General features: G+C 40.5%; 1 protein-coding gene across 4 annotated transcripts; it reads left to right on the forward strand.

Annotated features, from left to right (window-relative positions):
- The first annotated feature begins 7400 nt into the window (after window positions 1–7400).
- On the forward strand, window positions 7401–16750 carry osr1 (odd-skipped related transcription factor 1). 4 transcript variants are annotated; one of them, XM_059981248.1, is made up of 3 exons: window positions 7401–7702; window positions 14299–14995; window positions 15385–16750. In XM_059981248.1, exons 1-3 carry the CDS (start codon window positions 7585–7587, stop codon window positions 15518–15520), a joined length of 951 nt encoding a protein of 316 aa, XP_059837231.1. In that variant the 5' UTR covers window positions 7401–7584; the 3' UTR covers window positions 15521–16750. The 4 variants fall into 4 exon arrangements, with proteins under 4 accessions (XP_059837231.1, XP_059837232.1, XP_059837234.1 ...); XM_059981249.1 differs by lacking the exon at window positions 7401–7702 and adding an exon at window positions 10129–10350; XM_059981251.1 differs by lacking the exon at window positions 7401–7702 and adding an exon at window positions 11741–11808.
- Window positions 16751–16972: the final 222 nt, after the last annotated feature.

Genomic DNA, 16972 nt, shown 5'->3' on the forward strand with positions numbered 1-16972 from the left:
AGATTAAAACATGCAAAAACAGAAATACTGTATATTTTTGAAAAATGAGGTAGTGTCTTCAATATCCATTTAGGAATCAGATGGCAGAGGGGAAGAAGCTGTACCTGAATTGCTGAGTGTGTGCCTTCAGGTTTCTGTACCACTTATCTGATGGTAACAGTGAGAAAAGGGCATGCCCTGGGTGCTGGAGGTCCTTAATAATGGACGCTGCCTTTCTGAGACACTGCTCCTTGAGATCTCCTGGTACTTTGTAGGCTATTACCCAAGATGGAGCTAACTAAATTTACAGCCTTCTGCAGCTTCTTATGGTCCAGTGCAGTAGCCCCTCCATACCAGACAGTGATGCAACCTGTCAGAATGCTCTCCACGGTACAACTATAGAAGATTTTAAGTGTATTTGTTGACATGCCAAATCTCTTCAAACTCCTAATAAAGTATAGTCATAAACATTGATTGCAAACAAACTCTCGAATATTTTAGCATCAGTGGCCAAAGTCATATTTTTACTCCACTTAGTTCATTATTAAAGGAACAGGAGGAATTCAGGAAGAATTTCTTTAGCCAGAGAGTGGTGAATCTGTGGAATTCTTTGCCACAGGCAGCTGGGCAGGCCAGATCTTTATGTATATTTAAGGAAGAGGTTGATAGACTCTTGATTGGTCAGGGCATGAAGGGATACAGGGAGATCGCATGAGATTGGGGCTGAGGGGGTAAATGAATCAACCATGAACCAAGTGGCCTAATGCGGCTCCTATATCATATGAACTTAACAGATGATTGTGGTTAAATCAATAAACACCATCCAGTTGGACTTCTCCAATCAAATGGAAAACATTTCCTTTTAATTATAAGCTAAAAATAAGCTGAAGCTAATTTTCCTAAAATGTTATGTCAATTATATTGCTATACTAATAATTGCTACAATTTCTATTATTGTTCTTGTGATGGGAATTAATAATTTTCAGACCAGTTGCAGTTGAGTCCCAAATCTATTGCATCAATAAATTTATTGCTTGAGGCTTGAAGAGGGAAATCAAGAAAAAAGCAATGATGCTGAACAGTAGAGGGCAGCTCAGTGGCTATTATATGGGGCGATGAACTGGCTCTCTTTTCATCTGTACATATCAGAATATTGCCTTGTCCTTACTACTTTGATGTTCTTCATGGAGTCAATAACATGTGTTAAGGCTACGGTTAACTGTCCTTGTTAAGTGTATACAATAAGCATAACAAATACTGACTGCAAAATTGACCCTTCTGAGCACTGCCCCTCGCATTAATGGCATACAAAAATTGCCATTAATATAATTCAAACTAAAAAAAAGGCCATGTTTTACAGTATTAATATGAGATACCCTATCACCTTCAAGCACCATTACCCTGAACTAGCAGCAACTTCCAGATTTCTCCTCACCTACTGTTCAAAGCAATGTTTTGTATCAGCATTCCATGTGGTGGTTAGCAAACTTGTCCAATAAAGGTAAGGAAAATCACACAAATTGATTTGAACTTAATGCATTTATGAACTAATTTCTCTGTAAATTATCCCTAATTATACATATTGCTGGTTAAGGGATAAATAAGCTTTTAAAATCACATCAAGCCATAATTAATTTTGAGCAACTATATTAATAAAGAATTAATTATATTGTAAGTTGTAATTCTTTCACAAAATATTTCAAGATGTAATTGATTATCAAAATGTACCTTTAGTTTATTTTGTATTTTCCCTGTTCATGTCAGTATATGCCAAAGAGTATTCATCACCTTATTAGGTGTTTTGTACTGCCTAAAAAGTGTTTAAAATATTGCTATGAGAATCCTTCATTATTTCTCAGTGACTACAAGATTTTCATGGCATGTTGTTTACTTGGCAGCAGTATTTTTTCTCAGGTAGAATAGTTTGTTTTTGAGACACATATTTGACTAGTGATATCTATTAAAAGACCCATATTTTACAGATTTTGTGCTTCACATTTTAAGGCAGCAGCTGTGCTTTCAGTGAAATATTGAGCCATAACCTAAACTGTTACCTTTTGAAGAGCAGCAAAAAAAAAACTTGATCACTGATATCTTGACCAATAATTATCTTTCTTACAGCATCAATTGAAAAAGTAGATTGTGATGTTTTTGCTATTTGTGGGATCGTACTGAGCAAAATTTGTTACTGCATTTCCTTCCTTCCAATAGTAAGTATATTTCAAAAGGTAAGTACTGAGATACTTTTAGCTGGAAGTCTTTTTTCTTCTTAGTCATTGGCACTGTTATAAGATTGAAATTTTGTCATAAGCTGTTATGGGAAAAAACGTGGATAGCTTATAATTGCACAGTTGTCATTCAAACTTATTGTCAGTAAAGTTTATTTATACTTTTTGAATACAAGTAAGCATAAATATTAGCTGAACTATGAGATGAATTTATTGGATAGTCATTCCTGTCTTGTGTGCCTCCAAGAAGTTCATGAAGAACAGTTGCTTGATTTGAAAATAACATTAAAAACCACAACCTTCAATGAAATTTATCATCTTCAAGATATTCACAAAATGACTGACATCCATTAATTGTTGCAAGGAAGTACTATTGCCAAGAAATTCTAATGACATCTGTGTTTCTCATTTGAGAGTTTGGGCATAGATTTGCTGTCTCTTGTTATTTTTTTCAATATAGCCTATAAAGCTCATAAAGATATTATGTGCGATTTTCCTTTGCCATCAGCACCTGCATAATGGATACTGATGGCCACTGTGTTCAAATCTGTCAATGTTAGGAAAATGTAAAATGAAAATTTATGATTACAATTCGAGACATTTTATATTCATTTAAACCTACTGCACTGTATTTTGAAAGGTAAACTTGCTCAAAAAGAATAAACTGGTGGAAAGCAATATGCCTTTAGACATTCACATTGTCGAATTAATGATTGTTACGTCACGTGATTGATTGATTGATTGCGAATGGTTAACGGCTAATAAATACAGCATCTGGGAGCCCAATTGGTTAAGGTGGATACCATTCGAAACCTTCTGATATAATGATTTGGTTTCCTTTAACTTTACACACAGGGAATTATAAGGTAGATTTCCCTGTCTCTGTAACCAATCAGGCTAGTTCACCTTGTCGAAGTAAGACTGGCTGCTCAGAGTGCCTGCCTGCGCCCCCGCACAGCATCTCACCTGATCTGCTTCACCTGCAACTGCTGCAGGAAATAAGAAGTGGAAGCAGGGTGAGGCCAAATAGCCTCCGGATCTGTTTCACCGTGGCTGATCCGATCCGCTTCATCTGTACTCTTTTGTCCGTTTCCCGTTACCCTGTGATCCAAAGACCCGTGAATCTCAGCACTGGCCACATTCAATAATTTCACCTCCATATTTCCTTGGGAATGAGCGTTTCAAATATTAACAACCCTCTGAAAGAAGACATTGTCCTCATCTCCTGATGCACCGATCAACCTCGATTTTACTGAACGGCGGAATAAGCTCCAGAGGCTTTTTTTTTACCGCATTGTGGTCCTATAAATTACTTTCTTATTTCCTACATTAATCACAGGTGAAGAATGGGAACGGATCTTCCTTTTTTCGAGATTATGCCCGCTAGTCCTCTCATTTCCTTCCAGTCCAACCTCATGCATTTTGCTAAATTATTTCTTATTCTTCTAAAATTTTATTTCAAATGCAATGAAGAAATTTGCTGCAATTTCGATTATAAAATGAAATTTAGCAGTGTCAGGTCGGTAAACCTGTGTAAATATTGCCGCATTTTACTTCTCATTGAAGCGGATGGAAAATGAGTTTCAGTATGACGGATAATGGGGCGACCGATCAGACTCGGTCGGTTCGATTTTCGGATCCGAGGTGTCTGTCGGGCAGAACCTCTCGTCTCCGGAGCGAAGGGGCGGCGGTGAGCCGCAGATTATACTACTCGCCAAATTAAATCTGATCAATGCCTCCAGCATTCGCTACTTTCTCATAAAGCAACTTAAATCTGCAAAATCCACCTCGTGATGTTGTTACGACGAATATGGTCAGCGCATAACAGCAACGGCACATAAGTACACTTAGAGTGATGTGGGAGGGCCATTGATTTCTTAGCATACAGGCCTGAAAATAAGTTTACAGTTGAATAACTATTCACCGTTGGATCTTGTTATAATTGAAGTGCTAGATGATAAACTTCATTTCGCATTTGACGAAGCATGGAATGTAATCAAATGTGTTTCTTCGGGCCTCCGATGCACAGAATTGATGTTCAGTTGGTGTGGGGGCCTTCTACACCAAGTGAATTCACAAGCATTTTTAAAGCGGAAATAGATTGGAATTAAAACCACTTACTTTGGTACGCAAGCAAAATTTGAGATACGGCCATCACATGAGTTATTTTTTAAAATCAGATTTATTTTATGATAATTTATGCCAAAACTTATTCAGTGTTTAGCGGCAGCGGCTGCAGTCTTGATATCTGTCACTGGCGCCTTTTGTAGGAAGCTCAAGATCGTCACCTACGAATGCGCATTTAAAATATATATGATTCTGCATACTAAATGTCAAAATGGTGACATTTATCATCAAAGGACAAATCCCAGTGTTAAAATGCTCTACTTTAAAAGACCAGAGGGTGGCGCGATGTGTTCATGTTAGAGTTAATACGGACTTCGGCGACTTAATCTCGTTTCCACCTTTATAGCAACTAAGGATATACTTTTATACTGTCGTCTCAAAACGGTTGTTAATTGAAAAATATGAACTTATCGATGTACTTAATTATTTACTTCACATCTGTTTGCAATTAATGAAAAAGATTACTATGTCACTACAATCTAAAAATAATTGTCACGTGTACATCGAAATATTGTAAGAATCAATGGCTCAATAATTTCTGGAAATGATTGGTAGAATTATTTTAATTATTTTCTCATCAATTTGTCTTTATAAAAATTACCATTGTTACTTTAAGAAGTGTTTGATTGAGCTTAAGCTACATCTACGTGACGTCGTGAGATAATTAATTATAGCGAATTTTAAGATAAACGAGGAATTCCTCCAATAAACTGTAGGATCAATAATGGACAAAACGGACGAGACACTGCACACTGTACATTTGCGTTTTGACATACCACATACGATTTCCAACTTGAAGTAATCGTGTAGACAAAGTGAAGTGTTAAGTGTCAATGAAGCTTGCTTTCTTACATACATCTTATATCCCCTCGTTTAAGTTACAAATCCATATTTGATACAGAGGGAAAACAAATTAAAACACCCCACCTCTTTATTATGACGATATTCTCTGAGTGATAATAAGCCAACAAAAATAACTAACGAGTAACTCTAGCCGGTTAATTTGTCTTAATCGTAATTGGATGGCAAATTGAATAATAGTTTAAAGGCTGAACATCTTGAGCACTGTTTGCTGCTATTTTCCAACTCGAGGTGACGTCTGTGTATTTACGTTAATTATACTACCTTGGAGATTTGTTTGTTTTGCATTACAACTAAAACAACAGGTTATTATATTACAGGGAAACCCAATGGGCACCGATTGGGGGAAAATATTTCTGTAACGAACACAACGTCAGCTTTTCCTTTTAAAACACTGCGAGTTAATAATTGTCAGAATAAAGTGCCCACGAGAGTCAAACGAAAAGAATATCGGACATAAATAGTTGTTAACCGTGTGAGTGCAGTTCGCATGAAGACAATACAGTTCGCATGAAGACAATAAAATGATGTATCTTGGGAAAAAAAACCTGTTCGTTTCATACCAGCAAAACATTAATACTTGTTATATTTCATTGGCCATGTATTTTCATCATCTCCTTGGTACAAAATTGTTTCAAGAAATCTTTCTTCTTTTTACTCGGTCTTCAGAAGGGGTTGAAATAAAAAAAAGCTATAAAAACATTTATACATGCTTCGATATTTCCTTTTTAAAATGCCGCAGGTTGAGCTCAAACCTGGGCTCTAAAATGTGTTTGACGACGAGCCATGCCGAGGGATGGATGGATGGTGCTTGGATTGCGAACTGTCTGAAAAGGTGAACAGTGGCGGTCCAGATTGCCTTCCAGCGTTAATCAAAACAAGCGTGTCCAACTCTCTGAATGAATCAGACGCACTTGCTTCGAGTCGTAGTTTTATTTTAGATGAAAGAGTGGGCTGTTAAAAAAATCTTCTCCCTTTATCTCCTATTAACAGGATGAAAATTGGGGAACATGAAAGAGATAATAAGCAAAAACAGAAAGGAAAAGATCTTCGCCGAAACGTTGACCGGTGAAGGGAGACCTACACACCCTTCAAATGAGCTGAGCAAAGGAAAAGATTGGGAATCTCAAACTAAATCAGACTGCTCACTCCATAATATTGCATTGACTCTATATTAGAAAGATACGTAGAAAGTTGTCTGATAAACGAACACGTCAATCATTCTTAAAGTGTCCATATTATCTATATTCACACTCAAAGTAAAACCGGGAAACATCTGATTTCCATTTCGTTCGCTGAAAACTTTCATGTGTGTGTGTGTGTGTGTGTGTGTGTGTGTGTGTGTGTGTGTGTGTGTGTGTGTGTGTGTGTGTGTGTGTGTGTGTGTGTGTGTGTGTGTGTGTGTGTGTGTGTGTGTGTGTGTGTGTGTGTGTGTGTGTGATATATATTTCTTCTAATTATTCCCATAGCATTTTTGTGTTGGGGAAGATATTGAATTAGTCCTTTAATTTGGGGAAACGGAGATTTTCTCAAGGAAAAGAGTTTGCTACATTGTGGAGTCTTAATCAAACTGACCATGTTAAACTTATTTATAACCTAGCAACGAGATTTAGCCTCTCTGCATATTTTCGTCTTTTTTTGAGTGGGAGTTGTATCCATATCTTCTTTAGAGTTTTCTTCCTTCCGTAACCCCTTTGATCTAACCACAGCAGAAAGTGCATTTAAATTCTTTCACTGCTGTTTTTTATCGCTTGTTACAGATACCTCAATCCCAAAACGCCGATCATCTATCGCTTTAGGTCTGGTGCGAGAAATAAATTGGTAGTTTCAGCGGATTCCTAAAATAGCCCAAATTATCATCTGGGCACCATCAAGGTCAGAACCTACTGTCTATTTCATTTCCATTTGGTGGCCTGGCGGATTTTTTTTCTCTCTCTCAGAAAGACACTGCATATTTCCTTTGAGTTAAGTTAATGTAAAAAATAAAATGTTGTTGTCCGACAGAGCCAGGAAACGTTGTTACTTTAGTTTTTAATGTTTTCTTATCATGTCTTAAGCCTAAAGAGGCGTGAAGCTCCGCAGCCCCTGTCTCCTCTGCGATGCTGTGAACTTTGCGGAAAGTTTATTGACTTTTTGTTGGTGGGGCCGCCTGGTTGCGCAGTGCGCCTGCGCCGTCCCAGGATTTCTCCCAGGACTCAGTTGAAATAGGAGGTGGTTCGAGGGGTCTGGAGGAATCGGACTGTGTTCGGCATCTCCCTTCGAACAGAAGGCGAGCTGCACTTCTGCTGCTCAAGGGCTGTCTGACACGGTCTCGGTCGTTTTTGGCTGGTGCTACCAGCCCCACTGTAACCCCACTTCGCCGTCGTAACGCCATCTCCGAGTTCAGAGCATGCCAACTTGGGTATGCGCTTGTGCCACAGCCGCCGCCCCCTCCAGCTCCACATCTGCCATTAGTTCAAGCGAAAAAGCGGCGACCCTCGCAGCACCCGAGGAGTTCCCCGGTGCAGGTAACCACATTTTTTCTGCTCCCTTCATTGAATTGCATTATGTGGATAAAGGTTGGGGGGGCGGGGGTGATCGTGGTTTATAGGACGCGGGGAATTTCAGTTTGATTGCACGGATATGTAATGTTTCAAAGACAGTTGTTGGTATTGATATTGAGCGCTGAGAATTTATCAAAGTTTTACTATTTAAATTTTCCAACTGCGCAAGAATTTGTAGGTATCCAGATTCAACTGCAATGACATTTTCTACCTTTATGAGGTGTTTCGGAAAGTAAGCGAGCGAGTCACTCTGAAAAGCCGTATGACTAGGTTAGTGATAGCGTTTTTACTATGCACGGGGTTGTGAATTAAATCATTCTGAAATAAAAGGGGTCAACTTGAACGAAGTTAGATGAAACCGCCGAACCCGGTGTTAACTCCTGCCATTCGGCGGCGTTCACAGTGGAGACGCGCTGGCCCATTAGCGACCCTAGCAGTTGTGAATCTTATTCACAGCGGGCACGTTTATGTAGCTTTAACTGGGAGGACTAGTGCGATGCTAATCCACAGCATGGAACGAAACTGAACGCGTTTCCTCTTAGCTGAGTCTATTCAGAACTTTCTAGCATTAAGTTCCATTGACAGATTTTGACGAGACCTGCGTCTGATAAAGCACGTGCAGGCTGTATATAAACACATGTGCCCAGCTGCAGAACGCTTGATCCCAGTCGGTCCCACCAGTCGGGACAGTGGGTGGGGGTGGGCCACCATGCTATCGAATCATTGCATTGATACTTTTTTTTTCACCCCTAGCGCCTTTGGGGTGGGGTGGGGGTGGTTACTTGGGTCTCGTGCAATCATTCAGATGTAAACACACGGCTATCTGCCACCGTCCACGGCGAGGCGACCAGTAAATCGAGCCCGGCTCGCGAGTTGCTCCCAGCTGTTTCCGGTGCAGCGAGCAGTTTACTGCTAATAATATTGGCGGGATGCATTCAATAAGGTCTCCAGTGCGGTCAACGGTACAGGTACTGACAGGGTCAAATACGTGGAGCACTTTTTTATTCCCAAACCGCCTTTCTCTATTTCCATAAAGCACAGAGTCCCAACTTCATGTGAGACTAATAATCAACAGTAAAGTGAAATATTTTAAAGGAAAAACAACCTAGTTAATTTCGCCAGCATTATATGTAATCCCGAATTGTTCAGTTTATTTTAATGTAGACACCTACAATAAATGGATCACAATAGTACTAGACCAGCAGTGGTAGAAATCATATTTTATTATCGTGTATTGTAATTTTGAATATCTTAATCCGTGAGTTCGGCTGTAACCGCGGATTGGGTGACAGATACTTCACCCAATCACATCATAATTGCGTACACGGGTCGTTCTCTGCAAAACTCCACTCTTTATTATGAAGATCTTAAAAATTTCATTTTCTAAAATAATAAGCATATTTATTTTCCAATCCAAAGTAAAGCAAAGACGTTAGTTGATAACTTTGACTGATCTTTGTGAATCCACACACGGTTATTCTTTCAGTCAGAACACTAATCAGTGAAGCACAGACAAATATACAACAGAGAAGCGATCGTTTCGCTTCTTCTCGAACTGTGGATGTAAAACAGCTGACTGTTGAAATTCGTTCAACTACTCCACTTCATTCTGTATACAAACTGCACATTGGACTAAACATTTCCCCTACCCCCGTTTAAAAGCCAACTCATCCATAGTTTACACGGAGAAACTGCTTGTTTGTCTTACTCGGTGTATTAATCAACACTCCCGGCTGAAAAGTGCTTTGAGCTCTTCGATTCTCCAAACAGTGTACTCATTGTGATTTTGTGATAATCCGATGAATAATGATGCCCCGAAGCATTTGGAACATAGATCTAAAAGCAAACACTGATTGATATGGCGCAGCGCGCCCAGCTTCCCAATATTCCTGTGTTCAGTTAGCAAGTACGCTTCTGATTAGGCTAGCAATGAGAGGGCGAAATCGCTTCGGACTTATAAATTAGACTGCAGCTCAGAAGACTGTTGCCAAAGCAGGGCTGGTGAGATAACTGTGAATAGAAAGAGATTCCGCACAGATGTACTTTTTCAAGTTTATGGACTTATTTTTGTAGTCTAAATTTATTCTGGCAGAATTAAGCTTTTCTCGATAAAAATTGTATATCTGTATAAAATGGTATATCTGTATAAAAATTGCCTGTTCTCATCTGCGCAGTAAATAACCTTCGCTATTTCTGTTATTTTAAAAATCTTTGATATTTTGTTGCGATGGGGGAGGGGAGGAGAAAGGACGATGATTCGTTGAAATTAATGGGAATCCGCACCAGTTGTCGACGAGGAATAAACGACACCCCTCGTCAGTAGGTCCTGACCAAATGAGACTTTCCCTAATAGTAGTCAATCGACCACTGACCAGACTGGTGCTCGCTGTCATTCTCTTGCTGGCTATAACGTTAAAGTTAGCAGCTGCACTTGTGTTCAGCGATATAGTTGTAATTGGGAGGAGAAATGTTCTCGGGCATGTGTCTTTTATCACACTGGGAAAGAAACGGACACGTTTTAAGCAGCCTGCCTTCTTATTACTTCGCCTACGTTGACGTTTATCCTCCTAAGAGCCCCGAATACAATTAATTCGTATAAATGAACCGTTCAGGTACGGAACTGCCAAGCACCCTTCTAAACGCCGCAGCGGCTGGTAAATTTTACGTATTATTACCATTTGTGCGTGCTTGTATGCCCGGAAACTCAACCTGAACACAGGGGAATAAAGGCATGTAGGCTGTGTTCAGTGTGATGTGGCTAAAATTATAGCGATGAAATCAGCTGCATCTTAAAAAAAAGTCGATAGATGTGTTTGTAATCATAATGGCCAGAGAGCATAGTAATATTAAATAAATATCAAGTTTACAACCAGCCGTTCCTCCGACCTCACCTAAAAGACCAGGTTTTTTCAGTCCTTTCTTCGGATTTTTGCCTGATCACTAGACACCTTGGCTTTACTTTCGAATACCTAGTAAACCCCCATCAAAACTACTTGGTCTCATAGATTCCATGAAGCTGTTCCCTCATCAGCTTCGAGTTGTTGTTGAACGGCCGCACGGTATATTTGAACCTCATCTACTGTGTTTAAAGACAGGTTTATTTAGCGGATGGTTGCCTAAACTGGGGAATATTTATGTAAAGATCCTACATCTTGGCAAAGTATAGATGCTTACTGGAAGATTGCGAATTCCACTCGATCCTTATTTCGACACTTAGGGTACAATGAGTTGGTGGTTCCTATCGTTATTCAGCAACAGGCGCGATGCACCTGCTGTATGTAGTTATTTGCAGGTTTCTAGAAAGTACCCATTGTTTGGAGCTCAGTTCGACAGTAAACTACATTTTCGCGGTGGGGAGTGAGTGTTTTTAAGAACATGGCATTACCCCTAGATCTTGAAATGAACTGTGCACTATTACTCAGACGTCTTGAATCCGACCAATAATGTTCCATAATCGTGATTACAAAAGAAGGAAGTGAAATTTCAGGCAATGTGACTACTCCAAATTATTTAACCGTTTGAAATAGTCACATTATCAGAGTTTGTTCGTAGATTGGTCTTGAAACGAATTCATGAAAGTAGCACAGGGCATTTTATCAGCAGCGTTGGCTGATTTCTGCTCGCGGCCGTACTCTCTTGTGCTTTTAGAACGCTTTCGTCGTGTCTATCTGAGTCTGCTTCAGCACGCAGTCTCTATATTATTCTAGTTCTCTGCGGTCTCCGTGGTAAACAGAGCTCTCAGCAAGAAGGGTAATAAAAATAAAATATAAAAGTTCAGTTTACTGTAAGGTAAATATAATCTGAAACCATATATGTGGTTTCAGTGGGACTTACACTTCCGAATATATTTGTTGACGCGGGAGATATGAGATAGTACTCTTTATATCGATCCCCCGAGACCGTACACAAACTCTATTAAAACATAGGCCAATTACACGATGTTTCCCGCTGCTTCTGATGCCAGTTTACTTTAAGAGGAGATAAATAGGAGGGATTTCGGTTGCATCGTAAAGAATCTGTACTCAACTCTAAAATTCAGTTTGGACGTCTTCCAAAAAAATAACTAGGAGGTAAGAGACTAGAATGTTTCATGGTAAGGGAACAATTCTTCTTTCCTCGCACTTAACATTTTCAAAAACGACCGTATTGTGCCTAATGTACTAAGGCTTTGTGATTAATGGCTTGTATGTCAGACCACACCAATATTGAGCAGATTGCGAACAGATATGTTCAACGTTTTCCTTGAGAGCTTGTTTCTAAAAATAAATCAACAACAATAAAAAGAAATTCAATGTGAGTTTAATAGAGTCTTTTGCATTAGCGCTGCTAAGGATTGAAGTTGAAGGCATTTCTTCAACGTTACTCTGCTTAAATATAATTGAAGCATTTACAGCCCCACGGGAGCATTCCACGAGGTTTAATATATATTAGAAGTCAGTTGATGCAAACTCGTCAGTGTGCTGGATACATAATTACACTCGTCGCTGTTGCAGTTATTAACGGAGCACGTTCCCTCCGTTTCTGAATGTTGGGCTAGTTAATTGAAACTAAAGGACCGATTTTATTCAATAAGTTAAAAGCGACATCGGGTTGCTGGCTGCACTGAAGTATAAGTTAACATAATAGACCCTAATCAGCAGCTGGGATAATTGCAGACACATCACCCCCCACTGGAACTTCTTTCATTGAGCGCATGTTGACAAATTACCCGTGACTAGTTCCACTGAGTTTTATCTGCCATAACTGTTGAGAGTTAACGGAAATTTCTGGTGTGACTTTTCTTACCAACACTAATGGAAAGTCTCACCAATTAGCAAAGCCAATCTTTGCGAAATGTCACTGTATTTTATTCTGGGTCATTGCAGAGGAATTCCGCATGATGTCAGTCTGCCTGGTTTGCCAATTCCTTTCACATAATTTAGAACGATTACCGTTCTGATTCCCTCACGACGTGTTTTTTTTTACTGTTCCTGAAAATATACTTAACGTGGTGTTTAATTGCGAAAACGAAGCGGTCGTTACGATTCATTTGTGTTTTTTTTCCCCTTTTAACTTAAGTACGCGTTTTGTGCCATCTTGTGTAAGAAACGCTGTCATAACTGATGGGATATTTCTAATGATCCGAAGAAGGAGTCAATTACCTGACCATAAACCACTAAATCCCTGGTGATCTTAAGACCAGAAAGTGCTAATTAGTCGCATCTCTCCATATTTTCCCAAATGCAACAGCGAGTGATTCTCGCTGATTCGTTTGTGACTCGAGTTTCAAGACCCCATCTCAAAGATGGGGTCCCCATCTCATAACAAGTAAGCCGCGGAAAGACACTATCGACCCTTCAGGTTCCGCGTTCAATCCTCACCCGCAAACAAAGGTAAACCATGTATATGTATTCATTTTCAGATTTTTAAAAAATAACATAGGTTTAAGAGCCTGATGTAACAAGTGTAAAAAGAACTGTTTTGATTTGCCTCTACTTTAACAAGAGCATCAAGGTTTTGGCAGATTTTCAAAATATTGATGAAGTAGGAACAGTGGCAAAATTTAATACACCCAGAATGCTGGAGGACCTCAACAGGTCAGGCAGTATCAATGGAAAAGGGTCAGCAGCCGACGTTTCGGGCCGAGGCCATTCGGCAGGACGTTCTGATGAAGGGTCTCGGCCCGAAACGTCGACTGTTTGCTCCTTTCCATTGATGCTGCCTGACTTGTTGAGTTCCCCCAGCATATTGTGTGTATTACTGTGATTTCCAGCGACTGCAGATTTTCTCTGGTTTGTTACTGTACCTCCTTACTAAGTTGTGCCTTTCTGATGCATCGCGGCAGTGAAAGGTTACGACAAGTACCCCACCCGGCCCACTTACACGCGATTCTTCCTTCACTCGCTTGTTGGGATCAGCGCTGGGTTCCGGAGATGATAGATGGTGATTGACAACATGTTAAAATGGCTGTTCAAAAACTTGTTTTATTCTCCGGACGGCACCTTCAGTTTTAGTTGTATTCCAGCGAAAAGGGACGAGCTACCCTTTTCACATCATGAATCACAATAAAGGGAGTGATCGAGCAAAAATCTATTTCTCATTCTTATAACATGCCTACAACCTTTTTTACCTGTTGATTGTTTTTTTAAAAAAATACTATTGATGACTTGTTAGGCTGCAGGCTGGAAACGTTTTTACTTCACCTCTGTTTAAGACCGCAGTGGGGCACTTACTGGACTTCTAAAGTCCTCGATCAAGGGATATAAATAAACAGCCTTGCGGGTGGCGATGGCTGGAATTGTCATATTTCACTGGTCTGGGTGTTTATTCTTTGAGGCTCGGCAAACCTCGACTGCTCCCAATAAAGTGCAGGGCTGTGTTTGCTGAATATGTTTACACTTTGTCGGTAAGACGTAGATTTTACTGTAACATTGCTTGTTCTTTATGTCCGTTTACGTTGGGGCGGCATTTTGTGTTAGAGCTGATGTCACGTCTGATTACTGATTGAACTTTTAATACGAATGGAAGTAAGTCACGTCGTTGTTTACTCCTTGTTTTACTTTTTTTTCTTTTCCACCAAGGTTTCTGCAAGTTGGCCAGGTCTCCTGCAGCTAGCGCTCTACCTGCGAGCACGATGGGCAGTAAGACTATTCCGGCTCCAGTTCCCATTCACCCATCGCTGCAGCTGGCGAATTACGCCTTTCTCCAAGCTTCCAACGGCATCCCCACGCCACCAGAGCAGCTGCACAACCTCTACGGCTTCAGCACCCTGCACACCGTCCACCTCCACCAGTGGACCCTGGGCTACCCTCCGATGCCTTTGCCCCGATCGTCCTTTTCCAAAGTGCCCGCCGTTTCGGCTCTGGTTGACACTCGATTTCAGCTGCCCACCATCCCGATCTTCCCCCATGTATTCCCGCCCAAGCAAGAATCAAGCAATGTTCCAAACAAGACAAGGCCTAGGTTCGACTTCGCCAATTTGGCCATTGCAGCCACCCAGGAGGATCATCCTAAACTGGGAGAAATAGATGAACAGTGTTCTCCTTCGGCCATTGGTTCCCTGCTGGATGTCACCAAGCTGTCGTCGGAAAGGAAGCCCACCAGGGGCAGATTGCCGTCCAAAACCAAGAAAGAATTTGTCTGTAAATTCTGTGGCAGGCACTTTACCAAATCTTACAATCTATTGATTCATGAAAGGACCCACACCGATGAACGGCCTTACACGTGTGACATTTGTCACAAAGCTTTTAGGAGACAAGATCACCTCCGCGATCACAGGTAAGGCAACGCGGTTTCACCGGGAAGGGAGATGGGGTGGAGAGGGCGTGGTCCAGAATTAATTCTGCTTCTTTCAAGTTTGGTTGTGGATGTGTCAGGATACCCCTCTTGTAAACTTCGGAGAACCAGAAACTTTGATCACGACTGATGGCTGATTCCAAGACGTTTGTAGTTCTTCCCAGAACCCCGGAGGAATCCTTTACTTACTAGTTTAATCCAAGATGGAAATAAATGACTGTCAACAATATGTATCAAAACACATAGATAAATAGCTTGTCGTATGAGCTTATAAAGTTAATAGCATCCTATGGTAAATCGCTGCAGCTATTATTAATAATTCTGTTCATTTTTTTCAGACGTCTAATAACCTTTCTGTTACTTTGGTTTAGGTACATTCATTCCAAGGAAAAACCCTTCAAATGTCAAGAATGCGGCAAAGGATTTTGCCAGTCCAGAACATTAGCTGTTCACAAAACACTGCACGTGCAGGTAAAGGAGCTCAAAACTTCCAAAATTAAATGCTGAGCACAAGCTTGCAAACAGGACATTGAGTGGAACTTTGAGCGCCTGTAATGTGGACATATCTGTCAAATTTAGAAGCAGCATAGACTGTATCTATTCTGCCACCGACCTATCCTGTTATTTTAATTCCAGTTGCGAACAGATTACCTGTGGGATTCCACTCTCAGAAGCCTATGTCGTTTTCCAAAGGAGAACAAAAACTTATTTGCTTCAGTAGATTTCCTCCCATTACAAAAAGGCTATTGAACTCTGTCGCCCTTGTTGACGACCTCCGGAGTGAACTTGGGAGAGGAAAGAAGATGTTTAACCAGGAATCTCCGCACAAATGCTAGCACGTGTGGCAGAACGTGTAATTGAAGATCAGACCTGAAAACCCCTTCTCTAATCTACATTAACCCCGAACCCTACAAATGTGCTCAGCTTGTGAATGTTTTCCGGAGACATTGTGCCCGAGGTTTCATTGCCTCACCTAGAACGCTAAAGACAATCCAGGAATCAAATCCTTCGATTATGGCTAGGAACGTTGCTTGATTTCAACCCGTCGAAATTTAGGGTAGAGGATGGATTTTTATTTTCAAATTTTAGCTTGAAGCCAAAAAGAAATCATAACAGCAGAGCGGGGAAATGTGGAAACTTTGTGATGTTTGAATGTATGAAGAGCATCCGACTGAGGGCCGGGTTAATGTAGGAAAACGTGCGGCATGAAGTAAGGAGAGTCATGCGCCTCACAACAAAACAAAATGCATCCATGGGTCTGGGTGTCCAGGCTTAATGTAGAGGTTGACCCGAACCGTCGATGATTCCTTTTCTTCCACGGATGCTGCTCGACCCGTGAGTTCCTCCTGCAGATTGTTTGTTGCTTCAGATTCCGGCATCTACAGTCTCCCGTGTCTCCTAAATACACCAATAAACAGTGGAGGGATTGAAATCTGCACCGCAGTACTAACTCATTATCTGCATTGCCTGACATTGGACAGAGGCAGAATGAGCTGTGTAGCGGGTGCTGAAAATAAATCAGATTGTTGATTGAAACGACTTTAAAACAGAAGGAACAAAAAATGACAGAGTTATGCAAGTTAAGAATATTTTAAACTACATTCCATTCCCCGTGTTTTTAAACACACATGGTTCTTTGTAAATGTTTTTGGCACTTTACGCTGTTTTTTTTTACTATTTTCATGTATCACTGGATTTCTAATCTTTTAAAACGAATAAATTGCCATTTCCTAGGCAGTATTTAGTGCGCTGGCCATTTATTTTCCAAAAGAGATTTATTTTATGTACAACGAGACCGTGTTCCCTTTCCACCAGCTTGAGGCGGAGAACCAATTGGATAACCTCAGATTCCCAATTCACTGACCTAATCCTATAAGCCTCGGAAGAGACCAAAAACGCAGGTCCGCAACTTTCCACCGCCACATCCGTACTCTTCACTGCTCTTTTTTTAAATTTGTA

This window comes from Hypanus sabinus, chromosome 10, assembly GCF_030144855.1.
Source record: "Hypanus sabinus isolate sHypSab1 chromosome 10, sHypSab1.hap1, whole genome shotgun sequence".
Classification (NCBI taxonomy): Eukaryota; Metazoa; Chordata; class Chondrichthyes; order Myliobatiformes; family Dasyatidae; genus Hypanus; species Hypanus sabinus.